The 26,264-nt window shown below is 34.9% G+C and overlaps 1 protein-coding gene across 2 annotated transcripts; it reads left to right on the top strand.

The window, feature by feature from the left end:
* The first annotated feature begins 21,688 nt into the window (after positions 1 to 21,688).
* On the top strand, positions 21,689 to 26,024 carry LOC108454286 (uncharacterized). 2 transcript variants are annotated; one of them, XM_053019529.1, is made up of 6 exons: positions 21,689 to 21,864; positions 22,083 to 22,188; positions 23,304 to 23,345; positions 23,456 to 23,564; positions 24,578 to 24,833; positions 25,519 to 26,024. In XM_053019529.1, exons 1-6 carry the CDS (start codon positions 21,817 to 21,819, stop codon positions 25,732 to 25,734), a joined length of 777 nt encoding a protein of 258 aa, XP_052875489.1. In that variant the 5' UTR covers positions 21,689 to 21,816; the 3' UTR covers positions 25,735 to 26,024. The 2 variants fall into 2 exon arrangements, with proteins under 2 accessions (XP_052875489.1, XP_017608189.1); XM_017752700.2 differs by having other exon boundaries at positions 21,692 to 21,864; positions 23,304 to 23,348.
* The last annotated feature ends 240 nt before the right edge of the window (positions 26,025 to 26,264 follow it).

Genomic DNA, 26,264 nt, shown 5'->3' with positions numbered 1-26,264 from the left:
ATGATTTCTGAGTAGAAGTGGGATAGAGTAACAATGGATTTTGTATTGGCTTTGCCTTTATCTCCGAGAAAGAAAAATGCGATCTGGGTTGTTGTTGACAGATTGAAAAAATTAGCTCATTTCATTCCTGTACGTACGGATTATTCACTTGATAAATTGGCTAAGTTATATATCTCAGAGATTTCTCATTTGCACGGAGTGCCACTATCTATTGTATCAGATAGGGATCCAAGACTTACTTCATAATTTTGGAAAAGATTTCAAGAAGCTTTCGGTTCAAAGTAGCACTGCACTTCACCCACAAACGTATGGTCAATCCGAATGAGTTATTCAGATACTTGAGGATATGTTGTAATGTTACATTCTTGAGTTTGAAGGTAACTGGGAGAAATATCTATCGCTAATTGAATTTGCTTACAAAAATAGCTTTCAATCGAGTATAAATATGGCACCATACGAAGCTCTATATGGTTGTAAATGTCGAACACCATTGTACTGGACTGAACTTAACGAGTTGCCTAAAAACTCATTTCTGAAATTGTTTATCTCAAAACAAATTAAAGCATTTAACAGAAATAAAAGTATGTGTAAAAGTTATAAATAGTAACTGTACCACAGTATTATAAAACTTTACAGTATAACCTTAAACAAGTAGCAATTTAAAACTTGAAAATAGAAACCTATAACTAATTTGTGCTGAGACTGTCCGAGACCTCCGCGTACTGAGTCCAGTATCTAGAATCCAAATCTGCACCTAAAAGGGGAAAGAGAAGAGGGGGTGAGCTACTTTAGCTCAGTGTGAGATCAAACCAATTAAACTAGAAGCTGTTTGGAAATAGAATATACTTACAGACCAATTAAAACAAATACAGACTATATGTAACTTTACAATCATATGGCTCTATCAAACACAGTAACGGTAGTTCTCAATAGCCAGAGTCTGGGCCTAAGCCCTATTTAGAATCAGTACCAGGTTTTGGGCCTTAGCCCATCTCAGTACAGTAGCATTCATGTCTACAGAATTCTCTTAGGCACGAGTTCCTTTCAGTCAATCAGTCATTCACAAACAGTCAATCAGACATATTAGATAAACACTATAGTCACATTCGGTCACAGTAACACATTCAGTCAATCAGATTCAATCAAATGCATATGAGTGCGGATGAGTTACAAAATGCACCCACCCAACCAGCCAACACACCTTTCCATCCAACCCTGCACTTGCTATGGGGATTTAATTAACCCACCCACCCCTACACTCCAAGTAGGACCTCGAAAAGCCCATCCAACCCTGCACCCTATAGGATGTCATCCTGGGTTGCTCAGCAACGATGATCATCAACATTGTCCACGACCCTCAGGGTATTGAGGACTATCAGTGTGTAGATAAACTGCTAGTCTCGTATATTACGCATCAATGCTAGTGTATAAGCTGTAGGGTGCAATACGGAATACCGAAGTACAGACATGCAGTATGAACTGCCAGATTGGATATAAATACGTAGCATAGCTAACGTACATACGGTACAATGCAATGCAGCATTTCGCTATACCGTCTATACGATGTCATCCCGAGTTACCCGGTAACAATGATCACCTATGCAATTGAACAGCCAAATCAAATCAGTCTTCCTTTTCTTCAACATTCCAACCCAAGAAAGTTTATGCAAATGGATGTATGCAAATGTATGAATGCAAAAGCACCAACTCAGAATACAATTTCAGAAAATCATTCAGAAGCTGTCATTCGGAAAGGTAAATCACATTCATTCAGTTAGAAGGATGTACACTCATGTATTCCATTTCAGTAATAGATTATTCACACAATCAATCACGAGTATCACACAAATCCAACCTAATTTAGAGTCACGATTACCCTCTATTAGGCTTAGTTGAAAAAAGGAACACATTGATTTGCGGTTGCTATCAAATTGACTTAAATTCAGAATTTGGCGAGTTAGGGCCACAAACTCATACACTCCGTCCGTGTGGAGCAATCGAGGTCGTGTGAAGGTCCAAACGCCTGTGTGAAAGGTAGCACACTACCGTGTGATAGAGGCACATACCCGTGTGAAGTAAGGACACGGCCGTGTGAACAGGTCGTGTAACTCATTGTCCAAATTTGCTTAAATAAAGTGCAGGCAGGCACGGTCGTGTGAAGGTGACACACGCTCGTGTGGCCATCAGTCACGGCCATGTATCCTATAACACACGTCCATGTGGTATCCCTAGACCCCAAATTAGTTACACGGTCGTGTATCCCGAAGCACACGCTCATGTGGGAACCCTAATTTCCCAAATTAGTTACACGGCTGTGTGTCTCATAACACACGCCCATGTGGAAGCCCTAATTGCCCAAATCAGTCACACGGCTGTGTGGTTTCCGAAAAAAATCCCCAAATCAGCCACACGCCCGTATGGTTAGGTCGTGTGGCACCAAAATTGGCCCGAAAACCCTAGTTTCCAAATCCACACGGCTGTGTGGCATGGCACACGCCCGTGTGACCGCTAGAGAGGTCATGAAACCACTCTAAAATAACCCCAAAACACTGTTTTGGTCACCTAATCCATCCCTAACCATTGCTCTATCAATAACCATCAGAAAGTAATGATTTCCCATCACTTCCATTGACCAAAAACCTCGAACCCACGAATAGCATATAATAAAGCAAAACCGAACAAAAACTTTGTAAAAACAAAACAGTGTAGTAAGAGTTTAAATCCCACACCTATTTCGACGATGAAGGAAACGACAGATGACCTGAAAATTGAAGCCCTTCGAACACCACAACACTACCGATTCAAAAAGAAAGGGGAAGAAAACAAAAAAAAACCCAGAAAAAGAAGAACAGAAAAGAGCGTGCAAAAGAAAAATAACCATAAAAATAATAATAAATAATAATAATAAGCAAAATTAAAAAAATAATTATCTTAACCTAAAACATAAATAAATAAAATCTTTTCCAAAATGCCCACACAGAGACTCGAACTCAGAACCTTGAGGTCTGCTAACACTCACTCAACCACCAGACTTGCAGGCCTATTCTGCCACTAAAACGCACAACTAAACTCATATGTGCAGCCTCCTCACTGTCTCTATGCTCAAATCCCAAAACCTCTAGGCCCAAAATTTGGGGCATTACAATTCACCCCTCCTTAAAGAAATTTCGTCCCTGAAATTCCCAACTACCAGAACTATCCTAAATCACGAACTATACCATTACACTCTCACTGTAGACTCTAATCCCCAAAACACTACTCACTAAGCTTGAACTTGAGACTTCTCACACACACCCAGAACACCTAACCACTGAAGCAGATACACACTTGTACCCACACAATTTCTACTCTCAAAACAACACATCCAAACATTTTCAAACATACCTGACTTAAAAACACTATGGACAATCTCGAACCCGATGCTCCTTAGACCCACATCTGAGACACGCTCCTAACTTCCTCCAACAATCGCCCGAATGACACCTTTTACAATGCTCGTAAGATGGTAAGCTCGTACCACTACTAGCACTACCCTTATTATCAGTCAAATGCGTCCTAACACACTTCGCAGATCGAGGCTCCAATCTCGGAGAACTGCGATCCCTCTTCTTCCCACAATCCATGTATCTAGCCTGAAGCGCTTCCCTATTCTCCCTTATCCTAGCCTCAAACACTTCCTCTAGCACCTCCCTCACTACCCGAGTCAGTGCCTCAGTACCAAGCACTAGGTTATCGCTACACGAAGTAGGCAGTATCGCATTGTCTACCAGCTCCTCAACAGTCTCACCCCTCGGAGAAATAGAAGACTCATTGCGGTCCTGTTTTCTCTAAGAATCCATATCAGTAAAAATCTATACTTTTAGAAGACAAACACAAAATCAGTACTAAAGCTACATTCGAGTATTTCAGTTTCAAATTCCTACCCGGACCAGCATCGGAGTCTCAGATAGTTCATTTCCATAAATCATTTTCAAATTCAAACTATTTCAATTTTTAGTGGTACAATTTTTTTTCAAAGTTTTTCAAAATCATTTGTTTGCGCACACGTCCACATGGAAAGCTAAATTTTTACAAACTTGGCTCTGATACCAATTAATGTAATACCCTAAACTCGACCTAGGAGTTTAGACCAAATTCAGAATGCTACATTGACACTGAAGTGATCGTGAGAAAATACCAAAAAATAAGTTGCTTGAAAACCCATTTCTGAAATTATTTATCTCAAAACAAATCAAAGCATTTAACAGAAATAAAAGTATGTGTAAAAGTTCTAAACAATAACTGTACCACAGTATTATGAAACTTTACAGTACAACCTTAAACAAGTAGCAATTTAAAACCCGAAAATAGAAACTTATAACTAATTTCAGTCGAGACTGTCCGAGACCTCTGCATACTGAGTCTAGTATCTAGAATCCAAATCTGTACCTGAAAGAGGAAAGAGAAGAAGGGGTGAGCTACTCGAGCTCAGTGTGAAATCAAACCAATTAAACTAGAAGCCATTTGGAAATTAAACATACTTATAGACCGATTAAATCAAATACAGACCATATGTAACTTTACAATTATATGGCTTTGTCAGACACAGTAACGATAGTTCTCAACAGCCACAGTCTGGGCCTAAACCCTATTCAAAATCAGTACGAGTTTTTAGGCCCTAGCCCATCTTAGTACAGTAGCAGTCATGTCTACATAATTCTCTTAGGTACGAGTGCCTTTCAGTCAATCAGTCATTTGCAAACAATCAATCAGACATATCAGATAAACACTATAGTCACATTCGGTCACAGTAACATATCCAGTCAATCAAATTCAATCAAATGCATAAGAGTGCGGATGAGTTACAAAATGCACCCTCCCAACCAGCCAACACACCTCTTTGTCCAACCCTATACTTACTATAGGGATTTAATCAACCCACCCATCCCTACACTCCAAGTAAGACCTTAAAAATTCCATCCAACCCTGCACTCCATATAATGTCATCCCGGGTTGCCCGAAAACAATGATCATTAGCATTATCCACAACCCTCAGGGTATTGAAGGTTATTAGTGTACAGATAAACTACCAGTGTCATATATTACCCAGCAAGGCTAATGTATAAGTTGTACGGTGCAATGCAGAGTACCGCAATATAGACATGCAGTATGAACTGCCAGATCAGATATAAGTACGTAACATAGCTAACGTATGTACGATATGGTGCAATGCAGCATTCCGCTATACCGTCTATACAATGTCATCTTGAGTTGCCCGGCAACGATGATCACCTATGCAGTTGAACTGCCAGATCAAATCAGTCTTCCTTCTCTTCAACATCCCAACCCAAGATGGCTTATGCAAATGCACAAACTTAGAAACAATTTCAGACAGTCATTTAGAAGCGGTCATTCAGAAATGGTCAATCACATTCAGTCAGTCAGAAGGATGTAACAGATGTATTCCATTTCAGTAATAGATTATTCATGCAATCAATCACGAGTATCACACAAATCCAACCTAATTCAGAGTCATGATTACCCTCGGTCAAGCTTAGTTGAAAGTAGGAACACATTGATTTGCGTTTGCAAGCAAATTGACTTAAATTCAGAATTTGGCGAGTTAAGTTCACATGCCCGTGTGCTCCGGCCGTGTGGAGCAATCCAAGCCATGTGGGGGTCCAAACACCTTTGTGAAGGGTAGCACACTGTAGTGTGACAGAGGCACATCCGTGTGAAGTAGGGACATAGTCGTATTAACAGGCTGTGTAACTCGCTGTCCAAATTCGCTTAAATAAGGTGCAGGCAGGCACGGTCGTGTGAAGGTGTCACTAGCCCGTGTGGCCATCATTCATTGTCGTGTGTCCCGTAACACACACCCGTGTGGTATCCCTAGGCCCCAAATCAGTCACACGCCCATGTGGGAACCCTAATTTCCCAAATCAATTACACAGTCATGTGTCCCATAACACACGCCCGTGTGGAGGCCCTAATTGCTCAAATCAGTCACACAGCCGTGTTCAATAGACACGACCATGTGGTTTCCGACAAAAATTCCTAAATCGGCCACACGCCCGTATGGCCAGGCCATGTGGCACCAAAATTGGTTCGGAAACCCTAGTTCCTAAATCCACGCGGACGTATGGCACAACACACGCCCGTGTGGCTGCTGGAAAGGTCACGAAACCACTCCAAAATAGCTCCAAAACACCGTTTTGGTCATCCAAACCTTCCCTAACCATTGCCCTATTAATAACCATCAGAAAGTGACGATTTCCCATCACTTCCATACTAAGAACCCAAAACCCACGAATAACACACAATAAAGCAAAACCAAACACAAACTTTGCAAAAACAAAACAGAGTAGTAAGAGTTTAAATCCCACACTTGTTTCAACGATGAAGGAAACGACAGATGAGCTAAAAATTGAAGCCCTTTGAACACCACAACACTACCGATTCAAAAAGGAATAGGGAAGAAAACAAAAAAAAACCCAGAAAAAAAACAGAAAAGAACATGCAAAAGAAAAATAACCATAAAAATAATAATAAAAAATAATAATAAGCAAAATTAACAAAATAATTATCTTAACTTAAAACATAAATAAATAAAATCTTTTCTAAAATGCCCACACAGAGACTCGAACTCAGAACCTTAAGGTCTGCTAACACTCACTCAACCACCAGACCAGCAGGCTCAGTCTGCCACTAAAACGCGCAACTAAAACCATATATGCAGCCTCACTGTCCCTATACTCAAATCCCAAAACCTCTAGGCCTAAAATTCGAGGCGTTACATAAATGATGTTAATATTGATGTGTGTTTGGCTATTAGAAATGGCTCATAAATGTATATATTTTGGTTGTATTTATATAGCCATAAGTGATGGCTTATCTTGGCATGTTTGGTATGAATATGGTTATGGTTTTATAATTGCAAATGTTGGATTGATTCATGGAGTATAATGTTTGAGAAATGTTTTTGATGAAGTATGATTTTAAAAGTTGAGTTGAATAAGTATTTGGCATTAATTTGAGTAATGAATTTGGCTGAAACGGATATAGTATAATTGTGCATTTTTTGGATGATTTTGGCTGCCTATTTGTGCAATGAAATGGTACCATTTAAGTGTTTATAGGTATGTGCAAAATGGGTGGCAAATTGGCTTTGCAAATGGCCTATTTTTGTCCACACGAGTAGAGACACAAGTGTGTGTCTTAGCCGTGTGTGACACACGGTATGTTACACAGCCGTGTGACTGGCCGTGTGGTACAAGTCAGTATACTCCTTAATTGGAACACGACCTAGCACACGGGCGTGTGACCTGGCCGTGTTGCATAAATCAGTATACCCTATAGTTTTGGCACAGCCTAGAACACGGCCTGGCACATGGGCTTGTGTGGCCACTTCGAAGGGCACACGGGCTAGATTTACGAGCGTGTGGTTGGCCATGTAACCCAAGTCAGTATGTATACTCTGTTTCAACAGGGCCTAAGACACAAGCGTGTCTGGAGCCATGTGAGGCACACGGCCTGTTCACATGGGTGTGTGACCCCTGTATGTTTGAAAAATTTCTAAGTTTCCAAAATTATCGTATGTTATAGGTTTAGTCCCGAACCACTTCTAAAGCATGTTTAAGGTCTCGTTGGCCCTAATAAGGGACAATGTGATTATGTTGAATGGTATTTGAGTATAAATGCATAAATGTATGAGTTATGTATGCTATTTGATGTATATTGATCGGTAATGCCTCGTAATCCTACTCCAGCAATAGATACGGGTTAGGGGTGTTACATATGCAATATGACACATAATCTCATACATAATCATATCTCAATACCTTTCACATTCATTTGACATGATAAGCATGTCCTCAATAATAACATATTTTCAGTAAATGGAAATAGTGTTTCGATCTTTCAAATTACCATTGTGATGGTATCAATCAATATCGTTCAATTTCACATACTTTACGGATTTTCATTGTGCATAAATAGCACCCTTTTTCAGTACACAATATAACAAATATCTCATGTGTTTAAATCATATATAAGCTTAATATCTCAACACATTATATCATTCAGTCGAACATTATCATATCTCATACCTCAAATATGCAATTACAAACTCAATCAAATATTCATACTTTCAAACTAGCAATTTTGCCAACATGTTAATATTTTAAGGCTCGAAACATACATGGTTTGGCCACTCACAAAATCAATAATTTTGCTATTAAGCCAATCTAATTGTCAAGCTAATTTATCAAACATAACATGACATTTATCATTATCAAAAAATTTTACAAATTTAGGACCCACACCTTATTCTTCGCTTCCTCGCAGCACACTAGCGAATCTTCCAATTTTCATTAATAATTCCTTAAACGAACCTAAACCAAAATTAAGTATAAATTCAATCAATTTACCATTAAACTATCCCCGAAACACCCACTTATGAGTTAAAACAAATTGTTTAAATTATAACTATTTTATGAATCCAAACTAGTTAGATTCTTACATTGTATCAATGTAAACCATATGTACAATTGTTCTTTGCCTTTATGGATGATTTGGGGCATTGGGTCAGCACCTAATTCAATAATATACTAGAAAATAAGTAGATAATTAATAATTAAATTCCTTCATTTAATCAATTCATAACCTTTACCTAAAAACTATGTCAAAATAACAAACTAGTTACCATTAATTGCACTTACGCTTCACGATTTGTGGGATCAGATTGGCTAATTGCTCAAGAACGTCTCTCCCTAATTAACATGTGATTAAAGTCTGATTAGGGGTGTTCAAGAACACAATTTAATGCTGTAAAAATATGGGCAAGACCCAAGAAACAAAACAGCCCCCTTTCTTGCACATAAGTGCACGCACCACCACTCATAGTGGCCAAAATTGGGGTTGAATTTGTAAAATAGTTTGAAATCTTATTAAAATATCCAAAAATAGATTTGAAATCATTTAATATCCTCAAAACTCTAGATCTATAAATTTATGTTTTTAATGGACAAGATTAATTAAGAAATTGAAGAGAGAAGATACCTTACCCAAGCTAGTAGAGAGAAACGACAATGGCACTTTCTTAGCAATGTTTGGGATCGATCTTGGAGTTCAAGATTTCAGATTTGGGGCTGATTTTAATGAGAAAAAATGACAGAAATATGGTGGAGAATATGTTACAAAATCTTGTGGCAAAAAGAAAAAGAAAAAGAAAGAGATGGTAAAACTAGTTGTAGGCGACGACAACAATGGAGGAAATGAAAAAAACTAAAATCAAAGAGAAGGAAAGGAACAGCTAGGGAAATGAGGAGGAAAATTAAATGCTGATTATTAGTGAAAAATTAATATTTATACCTAGTTTAACTAGGCTTGGATGGCCCACACATTAAAACAAGGGGTTTTTGTCAAAAAAATTAAATTATTTCACAAGGGAAAGGATTTGAACTTGGGACCTCATTTAACATTCATGCTTTCTCTTATTTCTTTTAACCATTAGGATTTTTCCTCATTCTTGGAATAATTTTGCAATATTTATTTTAAAAACAAGGCATGTCATATACTAAGGTTTAAGGCAAAATTTGCAAAATAATAAAAATGGTAAGAGAGAAGGGATTTGATTTTTGGTTTTAAGGAATGTTTCACTAACACTTATCCAACAAACCAATACCTCATTTATTTCCTAAAAATGCATTGATAATCTTAAAAATTATGGCATGATCACTCTCTCTCAATTCACAAACCCGATTCTACTAACCCTCGATTTTTTGGATGTTACAATATGTGCCAAACCAATATGCCATCACTTGGCACCACAATTCATACACCAAATCACTTCAATTAAAATGCTTCAAGTTTACATCTTCAACAATAGTAACCTTCCAAATAACCATTCATACACATTCCATTATACCATAAACCATCTACTTTCAAGAGGCACAATTAAATGATCAACACCACATATTTCATAAAGATTTACAAGCAAAAATCAAGGGCATATATATAGAAGTAAGCTGGACATAAACTCAAACCATACCATTTTGACAAAAAAGCATAAAACTCCTATTATATGTCATTTATAACCATAAAAAAATAACAAAATAGCTACCAAAGTGATGGATGGATAGTGTGATTATGCTTCGACTAGATTCCAACCGATCAAACCTTCTGATGATCCACAAGAAAGGAAAAACAACCACGTAAGCAAATAATGCTTGGTAAGCTCATATAATCTTAAACGTAACTTACCTATTAGGCTCAATTTATATAATTCATGTATACTACCATTAGCATGCTCAATAGTTAACCATTTCCTATATACATCACCAAGCTCATAAGTTAGTAAAGTCATACATTAAACATAAAATTTATCCATATCGTGTACATAAACTAAAAACATAGTAATAAACATTACATTCATCACCTTTCCAACTTGTAAAATTCATTCCTTTTCAATCAATTACACAAATACTTTCCATTTCATAATTTAACATGACACATACCATATATTTATTAAGCCTTTAATGCCTGTTAAACCAAATCAAATCACGTTGGATACACAGGAACCATGCTCACACAATGTGTGCCAATATTTGAAATGTAGCCATATATGAAATGCTCACACAAGCTGTGAAGTGGACCTGCTCACACGAGCTGTGGGTCAGGATGTAAGCTACACAATGCTGCTCAAACAAGCTAAGGAGGATCTGCAACAAATACAGGACCTTAGTCATCGGTAGGACATCCAATACTAGCACTCGAAACCGTATAACCCATAAAGACATGTCATTTGTATCCTAGGTATTCACAAGGTTCAAACGGGACACTTTTTATGCCTTTATTCTTGAACTTCATTTCCATTATAGTATTTTATACTTACATTCATGTAATCCACATTATCAACAATTTCATCAATTGATTATTATGACAATGTAATTCAATTTATCATATAGTGCACATTAAACATTTAAGTTACCTAAATTAATTATTCATTAACATTTAACAATTCCACAAGAATTAAATTAACTATTATATGAACTTACCTTGACGAAAACAGTTGTAAAAACAAAGCCGATGACTAGCCTGATACTTTAGTTTTTCCACTATTTAAATCTGATTGGCCCGTTTCTTGATCTAAATAATAATTTTCATTCAATTAAATAATTCTAATAGCTTTCATAATTAATTCAAGCCTATAACCCTTATCAATGTGAACTTACAAAATTACCCCTGACATTTTAACATTTATGCAATTTAGTCCTACATCCCGAAATTTATGAATTATCCAAATTTAATCAAAATACCAACTAGCCAAATTTCATAGAGTTCATAACCAGCCCATTTTTATCATCATTTCACAATATTTACATGAAATTTTACTATTTAAACAATTTAATTACTAAATATTAAAATTACTAACAATTACTTAACAAAATACTTATATTTAGCTATTATACTTAAGAATCTAATCAATTAAGTTCACAAACACACCTAAATCATTTATGGTAGGTCCATAAACTTTTAACAGATTTATAAATTGACCCCCGGATTAGCTAGATTAAGCTAAAACGATCACAAAAACATAAAAATTATTAAAAATGAACCTCAAATACATACACATGCAAAGGAGAGAGCTTGGCTGAACCTCCTTGGCCTAAAAATTGATGGTATTCGGTTATGGGGAAGAAGAACATAAAAATATTTGACATGCATGCTTTTATTTATCATATTTTAACTTAACCGTATTTAATTTATTAATTATAACATGTAAATTACCTAAATTAAAGCACTAATCGTGTATACCATTTGATTATGGTATAAATTCCACATAAAACATTATGACTTTATTAATTTAACTATTTAGCATCTTTATCTAATAGAATTTAAATTTTGTAGCTTTTACAATTTAGTCTTTTTTTATTTAATTAACTATTTGAACGTTAAAATTACTTAACCACAATTTAGAATGAATTTAATAAATACTGTTAATATTAAACTAATAATATTTATCGACTCGTTTGTCAGAATTGTGGTCTCAAAACCACTATTTTTGACACCACTGAAACGGGTTGTTACATACCCTGTCTGACTTAGGACACATGGAAGTACAACAAGTCGCATAAGAGGCACCCTTCCATTCTTTATCGACCGGTTAGTCCCTAAAAAACCAGTAACTTGGAAGGTTTGATTCTACTTAACCTCTCATTTTCCTTGAGGGGATCGACCATTCTTGCATGCTAGCCACTCGTTTTGGTCGGAATGTTCTCATCGACTACCTAGGCACCCATTTTTTCCAAAAGGTTATCGTCCACCCATTCTTCAAGACACCTGCTCTTCTATTAAGAATGTGATTCTTTAGGCCACCAACTCTGCACCATAACTTAGAAGGAATGACAAAATGTAATGCCCAATTTCTAGTGGTGTCAAAAATTGCGGTTTCGAAACTTCGTTTCTATAAACCAAGTTTGTAAATAGTAAATAGGGATGTTTATAGAATTCAGTTAAGTAATTTAGGCAAAAATGTGGTTAATAAAGGCCCAAGGACTAAATTATAAAACTCCAATCTTTATAGATTTTTAATTAGAAAAAGGCTTGGGGACTTAGATAGCAATTGTCCAAATGATTAAAATGGTTGATAAACCAATAGTAAATAGTGGATAGTGGAATTTGATGATGCTGGCTAATTAATTTGTATAATTATGATTAAAGAAAATAATATAGATTAATTAGTGTAATTAGCCTTAATTAGCAAAATTAATTAGGATTAAACATTAGTATATATATAGCCAATTTATTGGAAAGAAAGATGAAAATGAATTCATCTTTTTCCACAGTCGAGAAAAAAGAAAAGAAAGGAGAAAAACTTCCATTGTTGAAAGCTCCATTCGTCCAAAAATTCAAGTAAGTCCTTAAGCCATTTTTCTTTAATTTTTTTGGAAATTGAATCATGAGAGCTTGGTTTAGCTAGCTCATGCACCAATTTGATCAATTTTTGAAACTTTTATAAGTTTTCATTCTTAAGAAATTGAATAATTAGGATTGAAATTGATAGAAATTAGGCTTAGATTATGAAAAGGACTAAATTGTAAAGCTTAATTATTAGCTTTGTACACTAGGGACCAAATTGAATAAAATAAAAATTTGTTTTAAATTTGTGGTATAAATAGAAAGTATAAGGTCCCTAATGAAAAAAATGTGAAATTAGATTTTAATATGAAGTTTTAAATTGAAAGTTATGCTTGTCTTAAGTTTAGGGACTAAACTGAATAAATTAAAAAATAAGCATGGTTTTTTTATTTGGTTGTGAATTGGTTAAAAATTGATAGTGTCATATGTTTTGTGATTGTACGTAGCTAAGGTCGACGTGGATCCGTCAAGGGGGAAAGGAAAAGCAAAAGTTATTGACGAGTGACTCGGCAATCTTGGTTTGTGCTTTTATAATTCAAGATAGATTTAATTGCTTGCATATACATGTTGATTGCTTGATTGATCATTGAGGTAAGTATATGGAGATAATATAAATTGTTTTAATTGAGTTTGATGTGGGATATTGAAATAAAGGACTAAAATGAAAAATGGCAAGAAATATTTGAATTATGTTATGTGATATGGTAAATGGACAGAAAAATGTTGTATAACATGTAATACATGTTTCTTGATGATGGATTGAAATATTATTCTGAAACTGGATGTGAAATTATATATATTTATGTATGATTGGGATTGAATTGAAATGATATGTGATAAATGATTACTATGTGATAGAACAGTGTACAGGGTACGAAAATGCATATGTGACTGAACACAGGTTATGAATATACAAATAAGAATGATTACAGGTATGGTATTGCATATATGTAAAATTGATGCCCGTGTGAACTTAGTAAAAGGCTAGGATACAATTGGCATGCCAATAGGGTCATATGTGCATTTTGTACGGGATATGTGATTGTACAAAGATCATTACAGATTATATCAGGATCCAGCATTTGATGCCTACAGGTTATGCACTTCGATGCCCTGGTGTGGTGTAGTTTACCCATGTATCCAAGTCCATTTGCTAGGGTTCCATCGGGTATAACATAATAATTGGAATTGAAAAACTTGAAAATGTAATGAAATAGATTGATAATAGAACGGTATCAAAATCAATTATGTAAATTTCTATGTGAATTAATTTAAACAAGCCATGGAGGTTGAAACGATTTCAAATGAGTTGATAGACTCTAGAAAGAGAATTGAATGATCCTTTAATGGTTTATTGATGTGGGATAGATATAGGATTAGATGTCATAATGTTAAGAATATAAATATTTGATTTATGATTAGTATTGAATGTTAAAAAAGCTTTAAGATAGGTGTTTGGCATGTGATTAGAATTGATCATTTTTATTGTAATGTTAAATGTATTGGTTTGCCAATTGGTATATGTATACTTTCATATGTCTATGATTATAGAGTTGGTTGGCATTATAGGATATGTATTAGTTAAACATTGAGTTTTTTTGCATCATGTCAACTTGTTAATGTTATATCATATTGTCTTGAATCATGAAAGTACCATTGAGCTTTATTGCTCAAGGTATGGTTTCTTTATTCCGTACGCAGGTATAGGTATTTCTCGAAACCCTGAGAGGTGAGCTCGGCATCCAGATTGTAGTTTCTGACTCTAATAAGTTTTTATAGCCCTTTCCATTTTGTCAATGACATGTACCTAAGGTTACCTTTTTTCAAATTTTAAATGGTCAAAAATGGTTGTATAGTTGTGGATATGTGGAACTGGTTTTGGTCATGCTTAGAAATGGTTTTAATAGTTTTACAATTGTGTTTTGAACAGGTTTTGATTATGTTGAATTGTTGATTGAGGCCTTAGGGCCAAATATGATTGAATTGAGTTAGGTTGAAGCATATGAAACTTGGTGATACGAGTAACTCAGCCCAATTCAAAGGCCATAATAGAGATGAGTTTAGTTTTCCTCAAGGCCCAATTACGAGATCCAAATCCAAACAAATAAAGTCAAAACTCAACTTAGTGGTTCAAGACTTTATCACGAAAAAAATTCAAGAAGAAGAGTTGAAGTTTCAAGACAATAAATTCTGGAGTAATGATGAATTAGAAGAGACTAATTATGTTTGTGGGCCTAAACTCTCAATCTATGACGACAAGCCCATGTGGAAAATGCTAACAAGCTTAAGCATTTCACTTCAAGAACCCCAATTGATCTTACAAGCTTAGACATTTCATATTGGGTTTAAGTTTTAGGCTTAATTTTATTATATATAAGCACAATATTTTGTTTATTAGCTCTTATTATTTTATTATTATTTTATTCCGAATTTTTATAATTATTAAGTATTTTAAGTTATTTAGAATTTTATGTTAACAAGAAAGTTTAGTTTAAAACTACTTCTTGTTTAGATTAAATTAGAGTTCTAGTATACTTAGGACTTTTATTTAGATTTATTTATCTAGCCTATATATATGCCTTTGCATTGTACACAGGAGACAATTGATTATTATTCTATTTCTCTTTTGAGTTAATAAATTCTCTTTGAGTTTTTTCTTTTCAAGAATTTCTCTTGAGTTTCTTTTAGAAGAGTTTTAACAATCTTTTAGATTGTGGGGATCATCTTCAAACTTTTTCTTGCCAAGGTTTTTATCTTGGAGGGAAATTAGAGCCGCTTGAAGGGGTTGTGGATTCTTCGTGTTTCCAAGGCTTCTTAGGACTTCTACACGCTATGTTCTATCTTTCCATTTATCTTCTTTATTCACTTCCTGAATCCTTGATTTATTATTTGTTTTAATTATTTTATCTAACTTGGATTTAATTTCGTTTCGTGTTGTGTCAAGAAAATCCAAGTTTCTTTCCTAACGTCTAGAGCCCTAAGTCAAATCCATGACTTTGACAAACTTTACGATCTGCTTTGCTTCATCCTTCTCAACCTTTATCATTTGGTATCGATTTGGGCGTTTTAGGTGTTCTTTTTTAAATTGATTTCTAAAACACTTCAAAACAAATTTTACCCTACAGCTTTCGAAAAAATATTTTTCAAGTGGGTAACCGATTTTCAAATGATCTAAAATTTTGCATACTATTTCTTGGCACTATTTTAAATTATAAAAATATTTCCCACAAAAAGTGATAAAAAGTACAAAAATAAAATACTGAAAAAAAAAAAAAATAAAAAATTCGTGGGTTGAATTTTGTGCCAAAACTTTCCAGATCAAATCTACATTATTTGAGGAGGCTTCAGTTTAAATTTTGTGATTTTTGGAAATCGAGAACACCTTGAACGAAGTTTGTCAAGTTGCTTCGCAGTTTTTCGGGTTTTCGGGTTTCAACAATTTTCATTGACTCTTAGCTTTAAGTATTCATTTGTTTTCCTTTTTATTTGTTCCTTACGCATTCTAACACTTTCTTGTTTCTTGTGTTAGTAGGTTAAAGCACGTTGCATATTCCTCCATCCGTGCAACAAAATTCTTTGATGTCTAAGCAAATTTTGGACTCATAGTGCTATTAGGTTTGCTTTGATAGTTTGATTCTAAAACATCTTGATTGATTGATATAGACACTTTTAAAAGACTCACAAGATTAATTCTTACCTCCTTGAGAATTTTTTTTTTTGAGTGCATATAGGTGAGGTTTGCTTAATTTTTTCTTTTGAAGTGTTGTGCTTTTCTAGGCTTTCACTATGACTCGTGACACTCGTGCCCGTAAAAACCATGATGAGATACCATCTGATGACAAAGAACAAGATGTTACATTGGAGAATATTGTGGGGATGGTAAAATTGCAACATCAACAATTGAATGAGGTACGTGATACATTTGAGGCCAATTTGACTACGTGTCGAACGTAACTACAAGAGAACATTAATCGACTTTCCAATCATATTCAATTGCTCACTCAAGTCGTTGCTCGTTTGGAGACTTCTTCAATCGACGATCTCGTGCTCGTGATAGTGATCATGATAGGGATAATGAACAACTTCGTATTCGTTCTAATCCTGGTAGACACGAATATCGTCACATTGATGAAACTTTGGGTATTTCTAATCAAGGCCATCCTTCTGTCACTAAACCAAAGTTCAACATTCCACCATTCCAAGGAAAGTATGATCCAGATGCATATTGCGATTGGGAGGATAAAATAGAGATCATGTTCTGCTGTTATAAGTGTCCGGAGGAGGAGAAAGTTCCATTAGCTATATTGGCATTTTCTGATTATGCATTGAGTTGGTGGACTCAACTTGTGTTGAACCGCCAAAGGAATCGTGAACGAGATGTTGATTCATGGGAATAGTTGACACAAATCATGCGAAAACGTTTTATCCCACCTCATTATTATAGGGATATTAAACGAAGACTTCAACGCCTTGTTCAAGGTAATCGATCTGTTGATGAGTACTTTAAAGAGATGGAGATGCTTATGCATAGAGCAAATATCCAAGAAGATGAGGAGACTACCGTGGTGCGGTTTGTAGATGGTTTGAATGTTTCGATAGCCAATGTTCTTGATCTTCAAACCTACATTGATCTTGAAGATATGGTACGTAAGGCAATTGAGATTGAGCGACAGTTTCAACAACGTCAATCTCGTTCATTTAGTACTTCACAATATTATAGAGGTACGAGTTCTAATTCTACTTTCAAGAATTCGAAATTTCCTTTTGCTACTAATAAGTTGCTGCCAAAACATGATGAGACTAAATCTTTTGAGGGGAAAAGTGGGGCTCCTACAAAACCTTATTCTTCATCTTCTAAGCAGTTCACTTCTACTACTTCACCAAAAAAACAACGAGCTCGTGAAATTGAATGTTTTAAGTGCAAAGGGCGTGGGCACTATAGCCGTGATTGTGCCAACACAAGACTTTTGTTGATCAAAGAAGATGGTGATTATACTTCTGATTCCGATAAAACAGACCCAGATATGCCCGAATTAATTGATGATGTCAACGATTGCGGTAAATTTTATGGTGAAGAAGAGTTGGTTGAACCACTAACTCATCCCCGATGTTTAGTTGTGAGGCGCACACTCAACATCCAATTGAAGGATGATCATGATCTTCAACGGAGTAATATATTCCATTCGAGGTGTTTGATTAAAGGTACACTTTGCTCATTTATCATTGATAGTGGAAGTTGTGCTAACGTTGTGCAGCTACCTTGTGGATTCTCTTGCTTTGCCATGTAGCAAACACCTACACCATACCATCTTCAATGGCTTAACGAAGGTTCGAGGTCCGTGTGGTAAAACAAAGGCTTGATCACTTTTAAACTTGGGACTTACATTGATGATGTTTGGTGTGATGTCGTTCCCATGCATGTCGCCCACTTGTTACTTGGTAGACCATGGCGAGACGATCGTGATGTTATTCATCATGGTAAATTAAATCGATATTCTTTTATTTTTAGTGGGAAAAGTACACTTTCACCCTTTGAATCCGAAAGATATTCACAATGATCAAATCGACATGATGAAGTTTTGTAAGGAGGTTATGGGAAGTAAGACACAAAATTCAAAAAATTTGAGAGAAAAGAGGTCTCTAGTGAAAAAGCCAAATTAATAATGACCCAATGGTGAGTGCATCCTTTGTGAGGAAAAAGAGTGGTTCATAATTTTTATGCGAGTGGAAAAGATGTGCGACGAGCCTTACTCACTAAACAACCTTGCATCATTATTCGATTTAGGCAAAACTTTTTATCTTTGACTAACCTTCATAACTCTTTGCCTAGTGTTTTTATGTCTCTTTTGCAGGAATATAAAGATATTTTTGAAGAAGCACCTAAAGGATTGCCACCTTTGAGGGGTATTGAGCATCAAATTGACTTAATACTTGGGTCAACAATTCCAAATCGACCAGCTTATAGAAGCAATCCCGATGAGACGAAGGAGTTACAAAAGCAAGTAGATGAACTTTTGGCGAAGGGTCACATTCGTGAAAGTTTAAGTCCTTGTACAGTGCCGGTAATTCTGGTGCCAAAGAAAGATGATTCGAGGGCGAATCTTTTTGTGGAAGAGGGGAATGATACGAGTAACTCAGCCCAATTCAAAGGCCATAATAGAGATGAGTTTAGTTTTCCTCAAGGCCCAATTACGAGATCCAAATCCAAACAAATAAAGTCAAAACTCAACTTAGTGGTTCAAGACTTTATCACGAAAAAAATTCAAGAAGAAGAGTTGAAGTTTCAAGACAATAAATTCGGAGTAATGATGAATTAGAAGAGACTAATTATGTTTGTGGGCCTAAACTCTCAATCTATGACGACAAGCCCATGTGGAAAATGCTAACAAGCTTAAGCATTTCACTTCAAGAACCCCAATTGATCTTACAAGCTTAGACATTTCATATTGGGTTTAAGTTTTAGGCTTAATTTTTATTATATATAAGCACAATATTTTGTTTATTAGCTCTTATTATTTTATTATTATTTTATTCCGAATTTTTATAATTATTAAGTATTTTAAGTTATTTAGAATTTTATGTTAACAAGAAAGTTTAGTTTAAAACTACTTCTTGTTTAGATTAAATTAGAGTTCTAGTATACTTAGGACTTTTATTTAGATTTATTTATCTAGCCTATATATAGGCCTTTGCATTGTACATGGGGAGACAATTGATTATTATTCTATTTCTCTTTGAGTTAATAAATTCTCTTTGAGTTTTTTCTTTTCAAGAATTTCTCTTGAGTTTCTTTTAGAAGAGTTTTAACAATCTTTTTAGATTGTGGGATCATCTTCAAACTTTTTCTTGCCAAGGTTTTTATCTTGGAGGGAAATTAGAGCCGCTTGAAGGGGTTGTGGATTCTTCGTGTTTCCAAGGCTTCTTAGGACTTCTACACGCCACGCTCTATCTTTCCATTTATCTTCTTTATTCACTTCCTGAATCCTTGATTTATTATTTGTTTTAATTATTTTATCTAACTTGGATTTAATTTCGTTTCGTGTTGTGTCAAGAAAATCCAAGTTTCTTTCCTAACGTCTAGAGCCCTAAGTCAAATCCATGACTTTGACAAACTTTACGATCCGCTTTCGCGTTCATCCTTCTCAACCTTTATCACTTGGTAGTTAGTGGATTATCATGAAAGTCGCGACTTTACATCCTGAATGTCGCGACACCAGGTTATCTCGTTGTAATGTCCCCTTTTTGAGGTCACGATGTCCGTTCTATTTTATTTTAAAATACTTACAAATTGATCCTCAGGTTGGGAAGCTAGGCTACTATCTTCAAAGTCACCACACCAAGCCTTGGAAGTCGCGACATCCACCTGAGATGTTTTGAAAAAATTTCATTTTAGTCCTCATTCGACCTCAAGATGGTATGAGCTTTCGTAAGCTCATATATGGCCCAAGAATGACTATATATCATGTTTTATGTATATAAAACATGTAGCATATTGATTAATGGTGAAAATTGTATATAGTCGATCGTAGTTGCTCCAGCAATGAATGTGACATTTCGTTGATCAGACCCAACAATCAAGTCATGTATGTGGTGTTACTCCCATCACAAACATCCTTCTCATGCATCCCATAATGATGGTCTGATAGCAAGATCACTACGTTACCACTACCAAACATGGGACCTCCCCTATAAATATTCCACAACACATTAAAGAAAGGGTCGATCCTTAAGTGTTCTAGCCACCTTATTGTCCTCAGTGTACTCCTTTATACTCCCAACCTCCTTGCTCACTTTACTCCTATGGCTCTCCATCCTACCAGGGTGAACCGACCTTCACCATCACTACCACATCCTCCTCCATGTCTCCTTCCTTGTTGATACCTCACATAAAAAGAATAAAGCTTTCATGAAAAACATAGATATATGATTTTGAAGCAATTGATGTTTAAGGGAGAGACGAAGAAGTGAGGAAGATGATAGATGAGAAAGTTGTATATATTATTAAATAATATTATTTTATTTATTTTATTAAAATTTATTTTTAATTTAATTATAGTAATGTATGTCAAAATGATTGGATTAGAAGTAGTAATCGAATCATAATTTAGGTACTACTTTTGACAAAATAAAAAAGGTTTAGATACCTAAGTGAGAAAAAACTGTAATTTAAGGCCCAATTTTCTATTTAAGCCTTTTTTATAGTCCACTAATTATAGTAGTTGTTCAAACATCTCTTACATGTAAAATTAAATAATTTCAGCTAAATTCAATTCCAAGTGGCTTTCTAATTAGGAAATTTACTATGGAGGTTCCTATACTAAGAGTTAGATTGCATTTTACTTTTTCTACTCAAAATGGGCAAATTGGTCACCATGCATTAGATCAAATAGAAAATTGATCATTTTGTTAAAAATTTCATCTATTTTGTACTGTTAAAAATTGGCCCATTTATGTTAAGTGAGGTATACACGTCGCATGTCATTGTTTGATTATTCTGTTAACCACGTCAATTTTTAACAATACAAATGGATGAAATTTTTAACAAAAAAATTAATTTTCTCTTTAATCTAATATACAATGATTAGTTTATATATTTTTGAGTAAAAATGAAAAAATGTAATTTGACTCCTAGTTTAGAAGCTTGCATGATACTTTAATCTAATTTAAAATGGAATTAACTTTTCACACAAAAAAAAAAATGGATTTAACAAAATTGATGGATCACTCCTCCTTAAAGATTCCAAGACCAAACCAATAAACAAAACTGGGCCACAGCCCAAGAACATGAACAAGCTGCCTTTTCGTACAGTTTCAGGACAAGTCTCTCGGCCCTCATCGGTCATCATCATTATCATCAGCCAACTCAAAAGAAAACAAAAAATGAAAAATAAAAACAGCAGCTGAATTTGGAGGAAAATGGGTGACGCTTTGTTTGAGCTTGAGCAGAATCTAAGATCCCGAAAGGTACTTTTCATTTCCTTTTAATTTGATTTCCCCTCATTCTTTTTCCCTTCATATTTGGGTCCCTAAATCGTCGATTATAACCTATACAAGTTGTTTCAGAACTGTTAATTTGTGTATAAGTTGTCTTGTGATACTAACAATTGCTTGTCGCAAAGATATCGACGTTTGCTTAAAGTAAGTCCTTAAAATTGCTTAAAAGTGTGGGATCTTTTTCTTAGGAACAATTGACCCGACAAGAAGAAAACATTTTTCAAAGGTGTAAGTCCTCGGCGCTTAATCATTTCACGGCTGGTGTAATTGCTGGTGGTGGTCTTGTTTGGGCAGGTATCTGTGTTTTGCGCATTGTTTTTGGTTCTTTGAAATCACATCATATAGGTTTTAATATACCAAGCATAAGCCCAAGCATGATTATGTTTAATTATGTTTCTTGGACTTGAGTGGGAGTATTGAGTATAGGTTTGTGACTGACATGAATATAATCAATTGTTTCTGTCTTTCCGTTTTTGGAGATCCTTGTAGGGTCATCATACCAACGAACCCATGTTTGAAAATGTGCTGGATACCTGTATCAGCATTTTTTTATACAATGCTTAGAAGCACCCATATCCCCTCTCAACCCTTAAATAGGAGGATCACCGTGCTTCATCATGCTCGAATTCATGTCCTCTTGTGTTGATAATAATGCCGTTGCCAACCAAGCTAAAACTTAGTCGGCAGATACATGTATCAGATATGAGTACTTAAAAGTATATAAAGAGGAGCAACACAGATTAAAAGACCATGACTTTTGCAATGAATGATGTTTTGTTTAGTATTATTGTTATTGATCTTTGATTTATTGAACTTCAATTTTAGATAAAGCTCGAAATGTTGTTGCATGTATGAACTAGGTTCGTAACACTGGGGTCTTTGAATCCTGAAGTTTCTCTTACTGTGGTTCAAGCTTTGAGACTATGAATAACTGAACATTATTAAAAAAGATATGGCAGGTACAATAGGCATTCGTAAAATTCCTTCTTCTTTTAAAAAAAAAAATTCAAACCAAATTTTCTTTGTAAGCACTATTAGGGGCAATATGCATTTGTCATCGTCCTTTATGGTTAGCTACAACTTTAAATAGATAGCTTGTTTGGCTAAGGATTTTAATTTGATAATAATTCTATTTTGACAATACAATTACTTTCTCAAGAATGATTTCATGTCCAAGCGTTAAAGAGAAGTTTGGTCAGTAAGTAATTGTCTACAAGTTGGTCTTTTCCAGAATGTTGTCTAGTGATCCTTTGTATTCTTTAATAGATCTTCAATTGGATAGTAAGTTACTTATGAAGGTAACTTCTTTGTTGACTCCATACACTCGCAGTATCTTTTCCCTTTCTTATTCTACTTTGAATATTCTATTTTCACGATTTTCTGATAATTTTTTTTATTCTTTCTGGCAGCAACATGGAAGCTGAATAGGTTACTTCGGGTAAACCTCTCTGGTGGTAATTCTCTCTCTGGCTGATCATGCTCACCACTGACATGTATGAACATGCCAATGCACTCATTACAACTATTATTTTAATGACAATAGATTCTTTACTTTGTGCAGGAGCTGCCATAATACTTGGATTTTGGAAATTTGGGAATTCCCTAGATTCGAGTGTTGACCATATTCTTGCATTAGACGGAACTCGGATGCAAAGTGAATTAGCAAATATGTACGTAATTATGTATTATTCGCTTTTTCGTTTTGAAATTTTCTAGTTAAAGTAATATGAAAAATAATCATGTTTTAATGGATTCATAGACATATCAGAAATATGGTGACTAGGAATACATGCTCTCTTGGATGCTCTACTAAGTTAACAGGCTTAACTTTCCTCAGATTTATTGTTCATATGTTGCATTTACAGTTGAATATGTCTGTAATTTGCATTCTGAAATGCTGGAGACTTATAAGGTTTGGATTAAAGTATAAATTCTACAAGCATTAAATCAACAAGTAAACTAAATGTCATTTTCTTTGACTGATCATTTTAATGCTTCATAGATTTGGGTGTATATTTCTTTAAGTGAACGAAGAGTTGATTTGAGTAGTTCATTTTCATTGGGTGAAGATGATTTTCTCTTTTGTACTTCTTTTTCGTTTTCAATATGTAGTATGGTTGCTGATGTTCTGGGAGTATCTGCTTATGGTTAATTCACATTTAGTCATTTTAAAAATTTTCTTTTCTTTAGGGGATGAAGGTTTTAAACAAAAATTTTGATACTATCATGTTACTTGGACTAGGGTGTTAGTTTTGGGTACAGGTATGTATTTGGCACGGTTATATTCATTTTTTTTAAAGATGTTTTTCATGTATTTGGAGGGGTCTTGGATGGTCTAATCGCCACATCTATGTCTGGATATGCTTCAGACACGGGTGTTAGATATGGGTACTTCAAGACAATTGAAGAGTTGGAACAATATAGGCTACGAAATTGCATCAGATGGTGACTCAAGTCTTTGCTCTTCATGTTGTTTCATACTTTCTTCAAGTTGCACACACAGTGTCGGATTAAACAAATGCTGATTCAAGTTATGCATCTTTTACTGTACTTTAAAACAGTCAATGATTCCTTCTCTATGTTCTTGCCACTCACTTATATGTCCTATTGGTGCATGTTCATATATTTGTTTACAGTTACTTTTACTAAAGTTTTTTATTCATAAGCTGAATGTCGAATACAGAATAGTGAAGAAATATCGGCATGATCCTTGGAAGATGAGACTTATCTCTAAACATTTCTATTTAGAGGAAGTATTTGATGATTCAACATCAGGGCCAAATTTAAGGTGGCGTTATCGAAATTTCTTTGGTGATAATGTAGATCAGGATGAAGGCACTCATGGCGATTCTCAGGATGTCTCCCATAAGGCCAGCCCCAGTGATATCCACAATAACTTTGACAGAAAAAAGACAGATTTGAAGTCTGAGCAAGTTCCTGTTAGTGCTCTAAACTTCCTTGGCATTGTGGCATCATTATAACCTTATAATGAAGTTGTACAAGAAGGTGCATTTAGATACATAGAACAGAGACTTTTAAATAGGGTTGTGATCGAACCGAGCAAAGCTCTAGCTGTTAGAACAGCAGGAGCTTGATTTGAGATAAAAGGTTGAACTGTTAGAGCTCGGTTGATTAGGCTTGTTTACCAAGTAAATAACATGAGCTTGATTCTCATGCTTGACTTCAAATTTGATTATTTATGTTTGTGCTCGAGTTTAAATTAAAATTTTCAGTTTAATTAAAACTAAAATAATATATATTAAAAATAAAAATTCAATTAGGCCCATAAGCTACACAAGTCAAGCGTTTAGATGCTTGAATTCAGCTCTCTTGATAGCTGGACTTGACAATGATCTAGCCGAATTCGAGTTTTCTTCAAGTCGTACCTGAGTAGCTGGCTAGCTCAAATGTGTCATTTAGGCCCTTAACCTAATTTTATTGTTATTGAGCATGTATAATGAACTCGGTTCTTTTCATTTGTTTTGCTTGCTTGTTATGACATTCAAAACCCAATGTTTGGTGATTATGCTGTATGTATATGCTGTTAATGTAATGTAGCAATTTTTCAGATTAACATTTATTATTTTGACTCAACAAATTTCTTTAACTGCCCTGTTATTCCAGGTGAAGTCTGGTTTTGATCTAACGGCAGACCCACTAGATTGTGTTTTTGGTTATACGGCTACATCGGCGGAAATTCATCACTCTACTCCTTCAAGTATGTCAAGCAGAGCACAGAGTCGTGCGCACAGGAGAGCTAATCGAAGGCGTCGATTGCATCATCAGGAAGCTTCATCGAGCTCGCATGATAATAAGTATTCTAAGTTTGATGTAATGTGACATTTAAGTTAATTTTTAGTACACACACAACAAAAAGAAAAAAGGAGTTAAGAAGTTAACCTAAAGGGTGGATTTGGTGCTAAACATTTGAGGCACCGAGTGAATTAGGATTAAATCTTTCAAATTGGTCGGTTGAAGATTAAATAGTTTCTGAGACTACTCAAATAAGGACTTTGATGGGCAATTGCACCAAACGTGCCGACCTTATTTGTGGGTTACAAAAAATATGTAGGTTAACTCTTACACTTTTCTGAAATAAGTCCGCTAATTCTGTTTTTGTTTCTCAGTAATTCTTTTTAGTAGCACCGAAATAATCCCTTATTTCAAATAAAATGTTGGTTTTATTTAATAAACTATAATTAATAGGTTTTTTTATATGAAATAATTATAATTTTACTTCAAATCTTAAAGTATAGAGAATTAATTTAATAAAGAATATAATTTATAAATATGAATGTTGTTATAAGTGAAAAGTTGTTTTAAAGAGTCAAAATAAAATATAAAGAATCGTAACTACTAAAAACTTGGTT

This window comes from Gossypium arboreum, chromosome 9 (genome assembly GCF_025698485.1).
Source record: "Gossypium arboreum isolate Shixiya-1 chromosome 9, ASM2569848v2, whole genome shotgun sequence".
NCBI lineage: Eukaryota > Viridiplantae > Streptophyta > Magnoliopsida > Malvales > Malvaceae > Gossypium > Gossypium arboreum.
Note: the sequence above shows the minus strand (reverse complement) of the source record. Positions and strands in the feature narration are given on the sequence as shown.

What these genes read in the sequence shown, in the direction of transcription:
- LOC108454286 (XM_017752700.2), top strand. Translation starts at nt 21,817, where the DNA reads ATGGGTGACGCTTTGTTTGAGCTTGAGCAGAATCTAAGATCCCGAAAG. An exon ending in AGAATCTAAGATCCCGAAAG is followed by an intron (nt 21,865 to 22,082) that starts GTACTTTTCATT and finishes TCTTTTTCTTAG; the next exon opens with GAACAATTGACCCGACAAGA. An exon ending in CAAAGTGAATTAGCAAATAT is followed by an intron (nt 23,565 to 24,577) that starts GTACGTAATTAT and finishes TGTCGAATACAG; the next exon opens with AATAGTGAAGAAATATCGGC.